At 42.3% G+C, this 17869-nt stretch overlaps 1 protein-coding gene across 2 annotated transcripts; it reads left to right on the top strand.

Moving 5' to 3' along the window:
* The first annotated feature begins 355 nt into the window (after nucleotides 1-355).
* On the top strand, nucleotides 356-17764 carry ttc13 (tetratricopeptide repeat domain 13). Of its 2 annotated transcripts, none has more exons than XM_071534570.1 (23): nucleotides 356-536; nucleotides 1735-1829; nucleotides 2798-2873; nucleotides 2979-3049; nucleotides 3219-3284; nucleotides 4251-4343; nucleotides 5842-5958; nucleotides 6061-6171; nucleotides 6932-7014; nucleotides 7272-7413; nucleotides 8565-8739; nucleotides 9725-9881; nucleotides 10623-10753; nucleotides 11129-11261; nucleotides 11727-11819; nucleotides 12219-12302; nucleotides 12562-12646; nucleotides 12842-12951; nucleotides 13055-13190; nucleotides 13757-13836; nucleotides 14384-14462; nucleotides 14831-14910; nucleotides 15021-17764. In XM_071534570.1, the coding sequence occupies exons 1-23, from the start codon at nucleotides 356-358 to the stop codon at nucleotides 15133-15135; spliced, it is 2493 nt and encodes an 830-aa protein (XP_071390671.1). In that variant the 3' UTR covers nucleotides 15136-17764. The 2 variants fall into 2 exon arrangements, with proteins under 2 accessions (XP_071390671.1, XP_071390672.1); XM_071534571.1 differs by having other exon boundaries at nucleotides 368-541; nucleotides 1737-1829.
* The last annotated feature ends 105 nt before the right edge of the window (nucleotides 17765-17869 follow it).

Below are 17869 nucleotides of genomic sequence, written 5' to 3'. Positions count from 1 at the left end.
TAATTAACATTTATATCAGCCTAAAAACTGACTGGCGGTGAACTGAGGGGTTTACCCTCCACTACATCCATTAAATTACGCACAGGTGTTGCAACCGTCAACGTACAGAGAATTCGGTTTTATTTTGAAAATATTGACCGGAACATGTATTTATTATTCTGACTAGCTTGACACAGTTGAAACGATCGCGACTTCTGGGCATTCTCGGACCCGTCGCAGACTAGAGCATGTAGGGAAATGCAGTTTGATTGCCTGCTTCAGCTGCGGTCCAGTCCCCGCCTGGTTCCCGCAGACTCGGGAGGGGGCGTGTGCGGCGTGGAACTACATTACCGCAGCTTCCGCTCTCACGTCACACATGAAGCACAACATGGCACCTGCCAGCCGGACTGTTGTTGTGCTAGCGCTCTCACTACTCTACCTGTGTCGGGCTATCTTTTCCACCGAGTATTTCTCCACGCTCACTTTCTTCAACAGTGAACTGCACAAACATGGATGCAGCTCGCCTTCCGAGTGGGAAGAATACGCGGCCGACTGCGGTAAAGTCTCTTTTTCCGCTGTTACTTTGCCACGTCCTCTCTGATACAACTGTCACTATAACCCGGCTAACCCGGTTGTAAGCTAACGTTAACAGGCTAATAACAAGACTGTCTTCTCCTCCGTGCCCTTTGACGACCCAGAAGAGATAACTAGCTAAGCTCTTACTCTTACTCCTGCAGAGGTTAGCTAGGCTTTTAAAGCAAAGGTCAGCGAAGGAGAAAGGAAAAAATGAAAATAGACAGGGGGGGAATATGTATATACAGTATATATTTGTGTGTGTGTGTATATAACGTTAACGAAACTCAGTATTCTCAGCGAGTCTCCCGAGAAAAAACCTGACTACTGCAGTAATGTTTTAGCGTAGCCTCCATACCTGCCGTTCTCCCTTGTATGGAGAGAGCGGCACCCTAAACCAAATTCAAGGCAGTTTAATGCTGCCTTGCTTGTCGGCAAAGGTACATACCTGGTAGAACATAACTTAAGACCTTTTCTTATTGTGAAGTAGCTTCTAGTGATTTCTGCATACAACTGATTCCCCAAGCAGCACTCCATTTCAATCAAATCTCAACTTTTAGAATTGGTACACACTGCTCGCTACTCCCCACCATGGTTTATTTTGGTGAGAGAATAACAGGTGAACCACTTGTAAAAGTCGACATTTTGTTGATATACAACCTAAACCTAAACCTAAATCACTGCTGCTTGATGTAATAGATGTATGCCGAACTGAAGAGTGGCTTTTAGTAATTCATAAAGGGTCTTAAGTCATGTTTTACCAGGTATGTAGAAGACAATATTAAACTGCCAAATTTTGAATGGACTTTGGCCTAGAGACGTTGGAGGGAAAATAATGTATCGTGGTTAGTTTTAGCACTAATGTTATGTTTTGGTTGTCCCTGCTTGTTTATTAGAAGCTGTGAATTTTTTTTTTTTTTTTTACCTTGTCTAATGTTACAGTTGGAATGTGCTTTCTCTTCTTCAAGCAGTCAAACAGTCCATCAATGGGCAGTTATAGTGTCATAGTGTCCCACTGCAGCCTTCAAGCCTAATAGTTTGACTGGCTGGGAGTAGATAGTGATAAAGAGCCCTTCATATGCATATAAGAAAGTGCCTGCAATACATACTGTGTGTTTTAGTACAGCAGTTACATCCATACAGTTTCTCTCTATAAATGCTCTGAATACGTGTCTCCTCCAGAGTCGTCGATATTACAGCTGGAGGACCCAGACTGCGAAGAAGGAAGCAACCCCCCCTGCGAGTCGGTCTTCTCGCTCAACGCCGAGAAGATCCTGGTGAGATCACACACACACACACACACACACACACACTCACACCCGCTAATCAGATCTAACGCATCTACTGTCTGTAACCGTTTCCTTTTGAAAAAAAAAAAAAAAAAACACCAAACATGTCAGCGGTTTCAGCTCTAGTCTAAATAGAGCTTGCTCTCTTCATTTCAACAGCACAACTCTCTGCACTATGACCTAAATACACTAGTGTATATGATGATAGTCCTTTATCTCAACTTTTCAGGGGTTTGAGAAAAGGCTGGCAGATTGTTTCCCCCCCAGTGTCTGTTCAGTTTTTTAAAGCTGTGTGTTTTAGGATTGTAATGATACATCCAGCTCATGGTTCGGTTCGATATGTTCAATGTTATCACGATAGTTTGATCAAAATCTGAATTAAGACAATTGTGACCGACAAAATCAGTCACAATTTATTTATTTCTTATTTATTTTATTTTTTTCTGAAGGAAAACAAAAGTACAAAGCATAAACAGGGTGACTACAGGCTTCTGGAAGTTACGTTTAAAAATTTGAAGCCTTTTTTTTTAATGCCAGTTCCAGACCAATTTCATTCCCAAACAAGCCTGAAGAGTAAACAAAAACCAAACAAAAAGAAATCTGATCGATATCAGACCGCAGCTGAAATTACAAAAAAAAAAATTCAACTCCATGATTCCTATCGTCAAATTATTGTATCGCGGAATTTCGGGTAAAAAAAAAAAATGTTCAAATAGACAGTTTTCTGCTTTTCAGCATCTCCTCTAACAGTCTTGTCTGTTGTTTTTCTCTCATTTGGCTGATTTGTCGCATTGTCACTCTCACACAGGAAACCATTATTTTGTCACAAAATGTGTCACCTTGCTCTCTTTCACCCTTTTTTTTTCTATGTTTTTCTACGTCTATTTTCTCTCTCCTTCTGTTTTTCTGCGTTGATGTGTTTTTTTCCCCCTCTCTCTCCCCATCCCCCCCCACAGAGCCAGGCCAAGTTGTTTATAGAACAGAAAAAGTTCCCTTTCCCCGTAGATAACCTCAACACAAACGAAGAACTTGGTAAGTTGATATTTTTCTAATCGAAAACCTTATTTAAGTCGACTATACCAACTTTCTATGACGGTTTTTGCCATTTTGTCTCATCACTGTTTCTTGTCATTGCAGCTATAGGCTACGTTCTGATAGGCAACGGCCTTTACGATGAAGCCATCAAACACTTCTCACTCTTGCTGCAGGTCTGTTCGCATCCAGAGTCAGCTTAAGATAGAGCTATTCACTCTCAGGGCACCTACTAGGAATGCAGCGCAGTGACATTTTTACATCCTCTCTCCCCGCGTGATTCAAATTCCCTGGGTTTGATTCAAGAATCTGCTCCTGAGGTGTGGCGTTGTGTCTTTGATACAGGGCGACCCAGAGCTGGTCAGTGCCATCTACGGGAGAGGGATCGCTTATGGGAAGAAAAGTCTACAGGTGAGTGATAACCGCGTCAGCTTTATTGTAGGGCTGCAACTAACGATTATTTATTTAATTAATGGATTAGTTGTTCGGTCTATAAAATGTCAGAAAACGGTGGAAAATGTGGATCAGTGTTTTCCCAAAGCCCAAGATGACGTCCTCAAATGTCTTGTTTTGTCCACAACCCAAAGATATTCAGTTTACTGTCATAGAGGAGGAAAGAAACCAGAAAATATTCACATTTAAGAAGCTGGAATCAGAGAATTTTGACTTGTTTTTCTTAAAAAATTACTCAAACCGATTAATCGATTATCAAAATAGTTGATGATTAATTTAATAGTTGACACCTAATCGATTAATCGTTGCAGCTCTACTTTACTCAACAGCATAAATAGGTTAAAAACTCATTAAAATACACCGTGTGCAGTAGAACCAGCTTTTCATTTCTTTGTCACCAGGGTGTCCACAGGTCATTGATGTAAACTCAAAACCCACTTTACATTCAAGGTGCATTTTGGTATCGTTTTTTTTTCAAATGGTGGAATTTCTCAGTTTGGATCAAAAGGAAAGTCTTCATATCAACCCAATCTTAAATGTATTCTAACCGGCATTACAAAGGCTTTAAAGCGCCCAAAATCTAACTCGGTGAAACCCCTCCAGACTCTGTTTAAGTTCTTGGCTATTTCCATACATTTTCCAAACGCCTCAAGCTTTTTGCCACCTCGAAATGAAACGCCTACCGACTTTAGCGACAGCAGCAGTTGCAAGTAAAGACACTTCACCAATACAAATGCAACCTGCCCAGATTCTGTGGTTATGGCCCTCCAGGCAAGTTGGCCAGCAGGTGTGTGTGTTTTGTTTTTTTTTGGTCGCCCGTGGCTATCGCTCCTCGTTTTGTCCGCCTGTATATTACGTTTTTATTCCAGCAGAAGGTAATCCCCCCTCCCCCCCACCCCCCTCGCTCTCGTCTCTCCATGCCAGGACATAAAGAATGCTGACTTGGCGCTGTACGAGCTCAGCCGAGTCATCACCCTGGAGCCCAACTGGCCCGAAGTCTACGAACAGAGAGCAGAGGTGAGGCCCATACACACCCGATACTACCACCACTATCCCTTTCTAGATATGCCACGCTTTTCTAGCCCGGTTGTCGTGTATCTAGCCATTATTCGCGCAAAAGCCGATTCTCCAACGAGCCTCCACCAGCTGGGACCGATAGCAGATTAGGAAGCCTCTATATTTCCTGAGAGAAGAATCAATAAGTGTTCCCCAGGCAAATAAAATTCCAGGCAGCAAGCAGACGTTCGGCTAATATTATGTACCAGGAAGTAAACGGTGAATCACTGGAGGCAACAAAACAGGGAAATTTCAGAACCCTCAATTTCACAACCTTTTTCTTTTTAAACCATAAGGCTGTTATTCCCCTTAGACCGTCTGAGGTGTAAGTAACTCACACGGGAAATACTCTCACCACCTCTGTCTTTTCCAGTTCACAGTAGAGCTGTGACACGACTGAACGGGAGGCACGAGCTGTAGATTACAGTTAGAAATGACAAAGTTTTCCTAGGTAGGAGGTAAAACATTTCAGTTTCTAAGAGGAAAGAGACTAGGAGCACTTCAGGTATCTTGCACAGGTGCTCTTGGAGGCCAGGATTTGTACTAGAACATGAAAATTTAAACTAAATAAATTTAAAATTCCGTAAGTATTTCATAAGTTTGTGTGAAGCAGGGAAGTGACAAGAGAAAGAGGCGTGTCCATGGCTGGGATTCAAATCCCCACAGGTGTCAGAACATGGGAAGTGCATATATCATGCACATATATATACTGTATGTAGGTCACTCATATTGGACATTTCTGATAAAACTTTGATTCACGCTGAGGTTAGACTGATATATTGGTTCGCCAATATTGGTCTTTTATTAAAAATTAAAGATAAGCCAGTCAGTGTCGTCCTCCTCAGATGTGGTGCAGTTTGATCGATTACATATTTATTGTAAAATTGATCAATACTACACTGGTTGTCAATGGGAAGACTTTAACCTGAATAAATTCTAATAGGACATTTTGGTCAGATTCTACACATGTATGCATGAATTTCTTCTGCTTCTTCTTGGTTTCAGTGGATAGATGTAAATGGTCAAACCTTTCCACACTGCTAAGAATAAAATTCCAGGGAAAACACTGAAAACTTAAACTACTTTTTTTGGCACAACAATGGTCAAATTTAAAGATATTGAAAATTAGCAGAAAATATCAGTATCAGCCTTCAAAAATCGGTCAAACCCTAATCTGCTGCGCTATTACTCATAATATGAGTGGATATTCATAGTGCTTTTCATAATGTATGTCTGCTTTTGGTTTGATTGAGGTTAGGAAATTGGTTAGAATAGAATAGAATGGGTCGTTGTGTGACCCATGTTGCAAATAAGTTGGCACTCAAGTGATTTATTTTTGCATATCCCCAGATCAAGTGCCGTGACTTTCAGGAACTGTTTTTGAATATGACTTAGGTTGATGTGACCTTCCCATTTTGTGTGTGTGTGTGTGTGTGTGTGTGTGTGTGTGCGTGCTCAGATCTTGTCTCCACTGGGCCGTATCAGCGAGGCACTGGGCGACCTCACCAAAGCCATCCAGCTGCAGCCCTCCGCTCGCCTCTACAGACACAGGGGAACGCTGCTCTTCATATCCGAGGTTTGAGTCCCAAATATGTACGTGAGTGTGTGCATGCCCAAGAGAGAGAAACTGTGTGTGTGTGTGTGCATGTGTTGACCCTGCGCCGTGCCTCCCCACCAGGACTACGTGGCCGCTATGGAGGACTTCCAGCAGTCTTTGGACCTGAAGAAGAACCAGCCTATCGCCATGCTGTATAAAGGCCTCACCTTCTTCCACAGAGGCATGCTCAAGGTACAGAACGTGATAGCATACAGTATGTGTGGCATGTGATAGTATAGTGAGTCATAACAGGTAAGCTGTAGCAAGAGAAAAAAAATTAGGAACCAAACTCAAGCTCATCATATTAGTATCATCAGTATTCCCCTTTTTTTTTTTCAAACTACCGACTCAGAAATGAAAGTTCAGCTTTTTAGAGACCGCGTGACTTGGAGCGACCAATCGCAAGGAAGAGGAGGCGGGGTTTCACGCTACGTAGACGGCAACCTGTCCTCTACCAGACCCTGTTGAAATTCTCTTCTCATTTCAGACAAAAGGGGGCCAGAGAAAATGAAAGATGGTTGAGAAATCAAAATCAAGCATTAGGCTGGTTTTAAGAATTCCTGTAAGCACAACTTCTGTAGCAGCTGCTATTTGGAGTGGAAGCGTGCCACGGAAAACAAAGGCAGGGTTTTTCTATGAAAAAGGCACAATAGTGTGTCCTTGGTCTGCTGATCCTCCTTCCTTGTTCATTTTATTAAGACAAGGAGCAGGCTTTTTTTTTTTTTTTTTTTTCCACTTACATTGAGCAAGACTGACATTTGACTCCGGTTTGGCTAGTTTTGTTTGGATCCAACCGCTGTGAATTCAGTCAATTCAGAAAGTGGATTTTCTTTCAAATCTTTGGCTAAATAACTACAGCCAAGTCTTTTGGATTTTTAGGTCCATCCCCATTTTTCCCGATGCTTTTTATCTGTTAACTCTGTCATTCTCCTCTTGCCTTTTCCCTTCTCAGGAAGCCATTGAGACGTTCAAAGAGGCTCTGAAGTTGAAGTCTGACTTCATAGATGCCTATAAAAGCCTAGGACAGGCCTACAGGTACAAGCTACAGCGGCAGTGTCCTTTCTACAAGTTGACTTTACTGTTTATTTTATGTCCTTGAGGGCTGATTGATCATGTTCGCTGGCCCAGACAAGTACCACCAAAACCCTGGCTGCCATACGAACAATTTATCCCCCTTTCTTCCTCTCTTCACCTCCTGTTTTCTCTTCCTCTTTCTTGCTCGTTTCCCCTCTCACCCTGCCCTTTTCTGCCGTGTCATTTCTCTCTCTCTCTCTCTCTCTCTCTTCCTCCAGAGAGTTGGGCGACTTTGAGGCGGCGATGGAGAGCTTCCAGAAAGCCCTCATGTTAAACCAGAACCACATCCAGTCTCTCCAGCTCCGGGGCATGATGCTCTACCACCACGGCTCACTGCAGGAGGCCATAGGCAACTTCAAGGTAGAGGCGCTCACATAAAGATGCATGAGCCTCCTTTCTTGTATAAGGTTGTAGTAAGCTGTCTTAAAACACTGAAATCAAGCCAGTTAGAAAGAGTTTATGTACACATTAATCATCATCAAGTTTCCAATTCTATTGTTAGAAACTAAAAGATTCCTCCAGTGTTGGTGTTGGTTTGTTAGCCTCGTTTTCCAGATTGGCCTCTCTCCCTTACAGAATTACTGTGTATGTTTACATGCTATTATCACATAATTGGCTAAAATGAGACTGGTGTTCCCTTCCTTGTAGATGCCATTCAGTCCCATTCATGATCGCTCATCATTCACAATATCAAATCCAACCTTCAAAGATGTGTAGTAGATGTGTAAAGATGTGTAATAACGTAATGAATAAAGCATCGATGCCTTTTTCACCCATCGATGATCAGTATAACAATAAATAATAATCATAGTAATAATAATACTAGCGACAATGTAATATGAAATGAATAGGCATTTAGCCCGAGAGCGCTCTGCTTTTTTTTTTTTTACATAAGCATGTATGAAAATGCCTTTGTCTTCATCTTCAATAACAGACCGCATTACTGTTGGAGAGCAAAAACATTAACTGTATAAACCCTAATATGTCTATTCCCTGGGCTGGAGAAGGTGGTTTGGTTCACTTCTGCTGCTTTCACACCCCTGAGAGGGTTATACTTAAATGTTGTCATGCTAGTTTGGCCAGGTCCGTCTTCCTGGCCTACAGAAATGGCTGGATGCTTTTTGAGATTCAGCTCTCGCCGCACCTCACCGCACCTCACTTCACTTCACCTCGCCTCACTTCACCTCCCACTGAACCACATTGTGCTCACCACTTTTTACAGGAGAAGCCCTCTAGTGGCCGGTCTACGCCATAGCTCTTATTCCGCCATAGTTGGTTCGCTCTGTTAAAGTTATTTTACCGTCTTCCTTCTACCTCCTTCCGTTCATTCTTTTAAAGCCGCCTCTCTTTCTCCCTCTCCCCTCCTGAGAATAAACAGTAATTAGTCCTTTCTTATTTCTGTCTCTCTTTCTAGGGTTCAACCAATGTTGCCGTCTGACTGGCTAATATCTGATTTTTTTTTTTGAATCCCTCACCTCACTCTTCTCCTCCTCTTTGCGTCCGTCCTCCAGAGGTGTCTCCAGCTGGAGCCGTACAACGAGGTGTGCCAGTACATGAAGGGGTTAAGTCACGTGGCCATGGGGCAGTTTTACGAAGGCATCAAAGCTCAGACCAAGGTCATGTTGAACGACCCTCTGCTGGGACAGAAGGCCAGCTCTGAATACCTCAAAGTCAAATACCTCAGAGGTTGGTGCACATACACACACACACACACACACACATACATATAAGGTGGTATTGGTACATAACTCAAACTTAAGCTACTTGTACTACTAGAACTACTGAAATACTAATAATGTAAGAGGATTTCAGTGGTATATATGAGGATGCAGTAGTGTATATGAGCATTGTTCTCAGTTCTTCCTTGTTTTGGTTTGCATCCATAGCTCATCCTCAAAAAAGAATGTTAATTGCTGTGGTGGTTTTGAGGTGGGGCTCTCCATAAATCATGCCAGCTTCTAGGGTTTCAATGACAATGTCATACATATCAGTTTCTACACAACTGACTGACACCCACGCCGCCAATCAAAATCATTTGCCAGAATTTGTTTTTAATAGGGATTGTTGTCCACTGTATTTTAGACGGCACTTATTGTGCATTATGCTTTCTTAAAAAAATTGAATATTTGAATGTCAAAAGTGGATTTTGAAGTCCATATCAGGTAACTGAGGATTCAACTACTTTTGACTTTCCCTAATTTTAAGCTCCATTGTCATATAGGGCTGCAACTAACGATTATTTTCATTGTCGATTAATCTGTCGATTATTTTCTCGATTAATCGATTAGTTGTTTGGTCTATAAAATGTCAGAAAATGGTGAAAAATGTGGATCAGTGTTTCCCAAAGCCCAAGATGACGTCCTCAAATGTCTTGTTTTGTCCACAACCCAAAGATATTCAGTTTACTGTCATAGAGGAGGAAAGAAACCAGAAAATATTCACATTTAAGAAGCTGGAATCAGAGAATTTTGACTTATTTTTCTTAAAAAATTACTCAAACCGATTAATCGATTATCAAAATAGTTTGCGATTGATTTAGTAGTTGACAACTAATCGATTAATCGTTGCAGCTCAAGCTTTATGAGGCTTCTATCCTTTTATATTATATCTTACTCTGTGCTTATCCGTCTACCTTATCTCCCCCCGCCTTGCCACCTTGTCTTTCTCCCAGAGTACTCTCGCTATCTGCACTCGCACCTGGACATCCCAGTAGCAGAGTACAACGTGGACCAGGACTTACCAGGGAACTTCAAGAATCACTGGGCCAAGAACCTGCCTTTTCTAATAGAGGACTATGAAGAACAGCCAGGCTTACAGCCACATATCAAGTAGGTTGAATAGGATTTAATACAGTATCATAATCATGGGGATCCCATATGGTGTTAAAAGCTCAAAAATATAGCTAGGCACTTGTTTCATACATGGCTTAAAGGAAAAATCCACCCTAAAACACCAACACCAAAAAAAAAATGGTGATGTATCTTGCGTTCCTGGGTCCATTTTATTGCTTGGTGGTGTATTTTTCTAATGTCGAGATATTTCCAGCACAGCTATAATGAAATTTGATAGGAGAAAACTTTTCAACAATCTAAAACATCAACAGTAAATGTCAGGTTTTGGTGTTAGTCTCTAGAATCGAAGAGCAAGGGCTTCTTTCTAGACTCACCATTTTGCACCGATATTCAACAATCATACAAAGAGAAATCCATCGTAGAAGAGGCAGAGAGACCAATTTCTGCACCACCAGTAGCCTCAATAGACCAGAATGCAATGCAGCCACAAGACGTGTTGTGTTTTGAGTAAAGGGTGCGGCTCGCCTTTTCTCTCAACCTGGAAACTCTCGCTCTCTTGCTCTTAGTATCGTTATTGCGCTCTCTAGCTACGCATAACACCAACAGCTGAATGCAACAAGTCGAGGCAAGTTCTCTGGAGGCTGTCGAAAGGCATTCTGGGAAGTGTAGGAATTCGACTTAACTGAAATCATTCCCATTCCTCAGAAAAACTATACACCTCATGAAAGGTTTGGACCAGTTTCACCCGGTATGTCTTCCTCTGTCTGTGGTTTGCAGGGACGTGCTACCGCAGAACTTTGACAGCTACAGCAGTGAAGTCCAGAAGCTGATCTGTGCGGCCGACCACCTGGGGGCGCTAATGCAATACAACACACCCGGCTTCTTGCCCAATAGGAGAATACACAGAGGTACCTCAGAGAGCGAAGGATCGCAACGCATGCGTTTGCTTGCATGCGTACAGAGCCCCTCTGGGGTCACATGGTAGAAGAAAAAACTTGATGTCTAAATCTATGCGAACGGATTTGTAAACTGTGCGAACGGATTTGTAAACCGTTTCCGTTCGCACAGTCCATTCGCACGGATTTACACATCAAGTTTTTTTTTTCTGCCATGTGACCCCAGAGGGGCTCCGTACATGCGTCAATGCATGTCCCCGAAATAAAAGCAAAATTTTCCCTGCTTAATCAAATATTAAATAATATACAGTCATGCTGTCACTGACAAAGATCGTAATCATGGTAATAATTATGTTGCTACTAATGATAATGGCCTATCCTTTCCAGCCATGGGTCTGGCAACCCTGGAGGTGATGCAGGCCATGCACAGGACATGGAGCAACTCCAAGGTGCGAGTCAACGGCAAGACCAGGCAGATGCAGTGGAGAGACATGTTCGACATAGCTGTCAAGTGGAGGAGGTAAGGCTATTTTTCTCTACAACCAACTACAGGAAATGAAAGTCATAAGAAGACGGATGTTGATCTGATGGCCAACAGTTCCTCATGCTTGAGAAGTCTAGCATAACAAAATGAAGCGAGGGGAAAACAGCAGTCTGCACTGATGCTCATATTATTCATGTGTTCTTAACTATATGAACACCAAAGTAGGTTCGTTTACGGCCAAGAGCACAGACAAGTTCATCATGCTTAGCTAAAGCTACAGGGACTGGAATCAGATTTCACCCAAATGCCAAAATGTTTAACCTAGTCCATGTCCATGTGACTTTTGTTTACAAGCTCTGGTTTGCTTGTAATTGGGCAGCGTGAACCACAACAAAGTCAACTTTTCCATTATGGTTCGGACCAAAGAAAACAAACTGCAAGAGTCTTCGGTCCTTAACGTCTTGGATTACAGCGTTGACAGGTCTTTTCCTGTGCTGGCAGGATTGCGGATCCAGACCAGCCAGTTCTGTGGTTAGACCAAATGCCTGCCAGGAGTCTCAGTCGAGGCTTCAACAATCACATCAACCTCATCAGGTAACAAACGCTCCCCCAACACAGTATCAAATCTCATTAGACTGAGGGATAGGAATTTCCACATGGCCTGGCTTGACTTCTTCATTACTTTTGTAGTGTGAAAACCCTCAAATTGCTAGTACTGCTACTCATTTTCTTCAATCTTTTCATTGACTGGGTGGCCTTGGTTCTGTCGAGCTCTCAGGATGCTTACCTCCATATCAGTATTGCAAGGGTTCATGGTTGAAATGGTTTCATTTTGATACATGCATCCTTTTTGTGGTTTGACTAACTAAAACTAGGCTTACCGCTGACTCGATTTGTCAGGCTAACTGACTGGCAAACTGTCACAACTTGTTCAGTGATAAAAGAGTTGTTTTTTTTGGCCAGTATTTTGAAAACCTGTTTTTCTGTCTCCAGGGGACAGATCATCAACATCAGATACCTGGCCTACTTTGACAACATCCTTGACTTCATCAAAGACAGAATACTGGTGTACCATGGGTGAGTTACACCAACACTCCATATTACATTTCATAAAGGTTTCTACCTATGCTCTTATTTTTTTTGAGTTAGAGGTACTACATGTATGAATTTTCAGTAAATATGTTATTAGAAAGAAATCCAGCAAGTAGCGCTATGTTCTAGAGGTTTTAGTCATTTTCCATGAGCGTTCAGGAAGTGTGAATGTGAATGTCAGTGCCTTGTCTCTCTTCCTGTGTTCCTGCCTCTTCTTTAACATGATTGTCTTCTTCTCTCTCAGGGCATACAACCCCAGAGGCCTCCTAGAGGTCCGCCAGGCCCTAGAGAATGTCAATAAAGTAGAAGATCTGCTTCCTATAATGAAGGTAAGGAGGAAGAATGGGAAAAGCAGTGAGGAAGGGAGATCAGTGGGATGAAGATGACTTGTGCGTGAAAAACATTCTTTACTCATGTCAGGGTTAAAGAAATCTGTGATTGGTTCGTTTATAATGAGGCATGTTTGAGTGTAAGTGTGCCTTGAAGCAGGACGGTGGTCTGTGTGTGTGTTTTGTTCCTTGAAGCAGTTCAACAGTAAAACCAGGGATGGCTTCACGGTCAACTCCAAGGTGCCCAGCATGAAGGATCCTGGGAAAGAGTACGACGGTTTCACCATCACCATCACTGGAGATAGGTGCGGTCTATGTTGCCTATAGAACACCATGCTGGAGGAAGGCAATGTAACCTGTAATTCTTTCAATTTAACTGCCACTTCTTTATTGTTTGTTGCGTCTTAGGGTAGGGAACATGTTATTCTCAGTAGAGACCCAGACTACAGAAGAGAGGACCCAGCAGTACCAGTCAGAGATAGAGTCCATCTACAAGGACCTCACCGCCAAAGGAAAGGCATTGATGCTGTCCACCGAACTAGGGGTAAGATTTATCTCTCTTTTTCTCAACTCAATTCAGTTCAATGGATGCTTTACTGGCATGACTTTGGCATGCCATACATTGCTATTAGCAGAAAGCGGCAAGAGGTCGACCAAAACGCATTACTTTCACATCACTAGGCAATGGAAGCTAAACAACACTAAACTTTTCTCCCATTGTTCAACTCTATGTAATAGTGTTACTTGATCCACACTGTTCTGCAGGTTAATGGCTCCCAACAATACCGTTGTTGTTGTTAAAAGTAGACATTGTTATTCACTCTCTGCCAGTGTAACAGATACCTACATTTTCCACTGGGACTGGGAGTGGGGGTGATGGAGCAGCACATTTGTAATTCCATCTCCCCTGGGATGTGATTCTATTTCCTCTGCTGTCATTTCTTTATGTGTGCAACCCTCTCTGCTTCCCCCCTGTCTAGACAAATAGAAAAAGATGAAAAGACACAAAGAAGATGTTTTTAAAAAAAAAAAAAAAAAAAAAAAAGGAAAATGTTGCTCCAGGCCAGTTTGTGACTTTCTAGTTCACTGTGTGTTGATTTTTTCTTTCAGGATGCAGATGCTGTGTGTAACCTGATCCTGTCCTTGGTTTACTACTTCTGCAACCTCATGCCTCTCTCCAGAGGATCCAGGTAAGTTATCAGTTGAAATAGCCTGCAGGCATTATGTTGAAATCTTGTATTGCTTAAAAACAATGGGAGACATTGAATTAGGTCTGAGGTGCTGGAAACAATGGGATAAGTCTCTGTCAGATTCTTTATTATTCTGTATTCAGATCCCCATTAGCTGAGGGCTCAGCAACCACTTTTAGTTTAGTTTTAAAGGGAACACGTCGCTAATAATCTTAATCTGCAAGATAAAACTGTTGGGAAATTCAGTCTAATGTCACATGGATACTAGAGAGAAGTGTTAAATGTCAGGTGTAAATCAAATGCAGATGACTCCTCTCTGGATACTATCTGGATATGAAACATGTTAGGTATCAAACTGCAGATCTCCACCCAAACTATGCTAATTTACGTCACTGATTAACCAAATCTAATCGTTTATATGTATTCATATCTACACTGCCATTTAAGCACTAGTACCCGGATGGCCCGTATATAACTGTGATAATACTGTGTGAGAGAGTGTCTCCCTGATCTAATTCTCCCCCTCCCTGTTGCTGCTCTTCCCCAGTGTGGTGGCCTACTCTGTGGTGATGGGGGCGCTGATGGCCAGTGGGAAAGAGGTCATCGGTAGGATCCCTAAAGGAAAGGTAAAGTCATTGTACTATGATATCGGTGATGGGTGATGACACTGGCTAGTGATGATAATCTGACATTTTGATCAGATGCCACAGAAATATGCATGAATTGTATTTTTATCCCAGAGATTTGGTCTCCTATGGTCTAAATGTGTTTTTTCCCCTAAAAAAATTCCAATATCGGCACAAAATTTCAGATATCAGCGGCTTCAATTAAAAAAGATCAGTATCTCTCTTCAAAAACACTAGGGTCAAAACCTAGTGTACATTAATCTACATTCTGGTCAGGATATGTAGCGGTGGTAGATGCAGATTCTGAAGCACTGACGCAGCTGTGTGTGTACTCTAAGCTATGTTTGTCTTGTGTGGTATGGATTCAGCTGGTGGATTTCGAAGCCATGACCACACCCAGTCCAGACAGCTTCAGTAAAACAGCCAAGAGTTGGATGAACCTCAAGAGGTAAGACGATCCATTTTCTTCAGACTCTGTTGAAGACAATCTTTATACTGAACTGGTAATGCAGTCTTGGCGTTGACGCTCATCTGGTACCTTTCTCCTCCTCCACCCAGTTTACCGGGTTGGTACCAGAGTCTTCCGTCGGTAGCAGAGACCTTCCCCTCCACCAGAACGATGATCGAGGTCCTCAACACAGACTCCTCCTCGCACTGTCCGAAGAAGTCCTAACACACCTTCCACACAGGAGAGAAGTCCGTCTTAATAAAGTCTTAATGGAGCTTCTACACTGGGCAGAACCACGGGACCGTCTTCTCCTGCAACCCAGACCCAACCTGGACTGGGTTTCCCAAAAGCATCTTTGGCATATGAGATCTTCTGTATACCGCTTGGCGCTTTTGGGAAGCCGGGGTCTCTCTCCTCCCTTTGCCCTGGGATGGAACTGAGAGGATATTGCTTTGAATGAAATTCAGAAGGTTATTGTCCTTCAGAATCCTCTCAGGTCCGACCTAAGGCAGTGCCTGCTTCCGAATCCTCTGTCATCCTCCTTTAAGTAAGAAGGCAGTGCTAACGTTGTCACAGTACCAGGATTTTGACATTGATGCCAATAGTAAGTTTAATATGATGCCGGTTGGGTGTCGCAGAACACATATTTGGTGAAAATATCGCAAGTTTCTAAAAAATTCAATATCAAATTCAATCTCACGCAACAGTATTGAAATTTTGGTTATCGTGACAACGCTAGTGTACAAGTCCACACTCCAGCTCATAGGGAAAACGACAGAGAATACTGAAGCAGGGTATTACACACACATTGGCTTGTGTGTAATACCCCCCCCCCCCCCCCTCTGCTCATAGGCCTTCGGACCATCACGCTCAAAACCCAAAGCACAAACTCCATCTCTTAAAACCATTTGCATGCACAATCCTATGTTGCTTAGTCATGCCTCAATCCTAGCTTTTTAACTTTTAATTTGGACTCTCCCCATTAACATACAGGGGAAACGTGTAACACAGATACCAGCTTGGGATAAGGCTCTAAATGGCCCTACATGTAAAATGTTTTTATTGAACATTCATGATTGTAATTGGCACTTTAAACTCGATTGTTTTCTTTTAAGCACCACCCCTTATCTACACACACAGACACACACAGACACACACACACACACACACACACACAATCCAGTCTATTAGCAGAGAAGGAGGACGGGGATTTTAAAGATATGAAACAAAACCTTCAGGGCTATTCTATTCCACTTGGGAAACTTGAACATATAAAGGAAAAAACAAACAAACAAGCGGTCCTTTTTTTTTTTTTTTTTTTGGCTTCTTGATATGTGGGGAAGTGTCAGTTCTCTTAACCTGACCAATAACGGCTCGGCGTAAAGATGGGTTGACTGCTGAACTCGGTTAACAAGATAACAAACCGTCAGAGATTGTAGAGAAGCATCATTCAGTCCAGAAGCTCCAAATCTGTTGAGATAGTCCTGTAGCTCTGTAGGGATTCGGTTGAAAATCCGTAACTCGACTCGAAACTGCAACGATGGCCTTGTTTACACTGCTGGCTCAAGTCTAATCTTAAGTCCTGTGTTTTCTTTTTTTCAGTCTCAGTATGCACATCAAGCTTTTTACTCTAGGGTTTTTGCCTTTCATATCAAAACCTGGTTAGCGATCTCGGTTGTCCGATTCCGAAAGCCGTGAAAGGATCCTTTTTTGAGCTAGAAGTGTAAACGAGGCTCACGAATATTCTCCGATTGCCTCTCTGACATCTCTGACGGCTGTTTCTTGTAGAGGATTCCTTACGGTTCGGGGTGGGGGCGGGGGGGGGAGCACACCGCATTGTCCCATTGGTATCATTCCTTTGGCTTGCTTTGAGCGGCATCTATGACTTGCACTTCTTTTCTTTGGATTTTCACAATATCTTGTCTTAGTAAGCCCTTTTCTGAACACGTCTTCGAACAATACGTTCACGAGCTCATCTCCAACCGTCTTAATCACACAATGCTGTCTGTGTGTGTCTTCATTTCCCTGTGTGTATGACTGAACGGAATATTTGTGGAGCTGGCACTGATCGCGAAAAACCATAAACGGTAAAAACCGATAAACTGTTTACGTTCCTCGGAATCCCAGATGATATCGGCATATCCCAGCTATTATATTTGGCGTTATCCTATCAAGGATATCGGTTTATCTGGATTATTGTAAATGGGGATATGATGTTTACATGCGTCAGATTATAAACAAGAAAAGACTGAAGTATCGCAAATGTGGAGGGAATATTGGCGTGTATGTAAACCTGGCCACTGGTTTGTTAATGACTCCTCAAGGTGGCTATAAGCACAAGCAGGATAGTATTAGGCCACCGGGTTAGTTAGTACACCTAAGATTCAGCTGGAATGATCTGGAAATATTCATTCTTTTGAACAAATTTTAGCTGCCTATTATTTTTTACTGTGAATGGTGCAATTTAGAGGCCTTCAATGAGAAAGGCATCACTGAAAGTCATGTCAATGCTGCAATAGTTCCCAACACAATGTCCAGTAAGCCGATTTAGCCCGTAAATCAAAGAGTCATATCCATTTTATTCCATACGTTTCTGACAACTTCAACAGTCAGGGTCATACTATTTTACTGTTTGCGTTTTATCATCTTACTTACCCATATCTATGATTGTGCTGACTGGTTTGTCTGTCGTTTTCTTTTCTTCTTCTTTTTTTTTGCACTGGGTGAGCCAATCATTTTTAAGTGCTAGGGGTGGGCTTTAGAACGAGGAGCGGACGTCCCATCTGGAAGTTTAAAACTTGAAGGAGGAGGGGATTTTTATCGGATTGGGAATGTTCAGCAGTCAATAAAACTGGTTGACAATTTTAAAGAGCTTTGTTGTTGTTCTTATTTTAATCTTTGTTTGTTTGTCCAGTGAAACTCAACTGAACTAAACCATCATGCTCATAGTAATACACAT

This window comes from Centroberyx affinis, unplaced genomic scaffold (genome assembly GCF_046629955.1).
Source record: "Centroberyx affinis isolate AG114_WGS23_722 - 3 ecotype Tasmania unplaced genomic scaffold, CSIRO-AGI_Caff_v1 ptg002583l_1, whole genome shotgun sequence".
Lineage (NCBI taxonomy): Eukaryota > Metazoa > Chordata > Actinopteri > Beryciformes > Berycidae > Centroberyx > Centroberyx affinis.
This window is presented reverse-complemented; position numbering and strand designations above follow the sequence as displayed.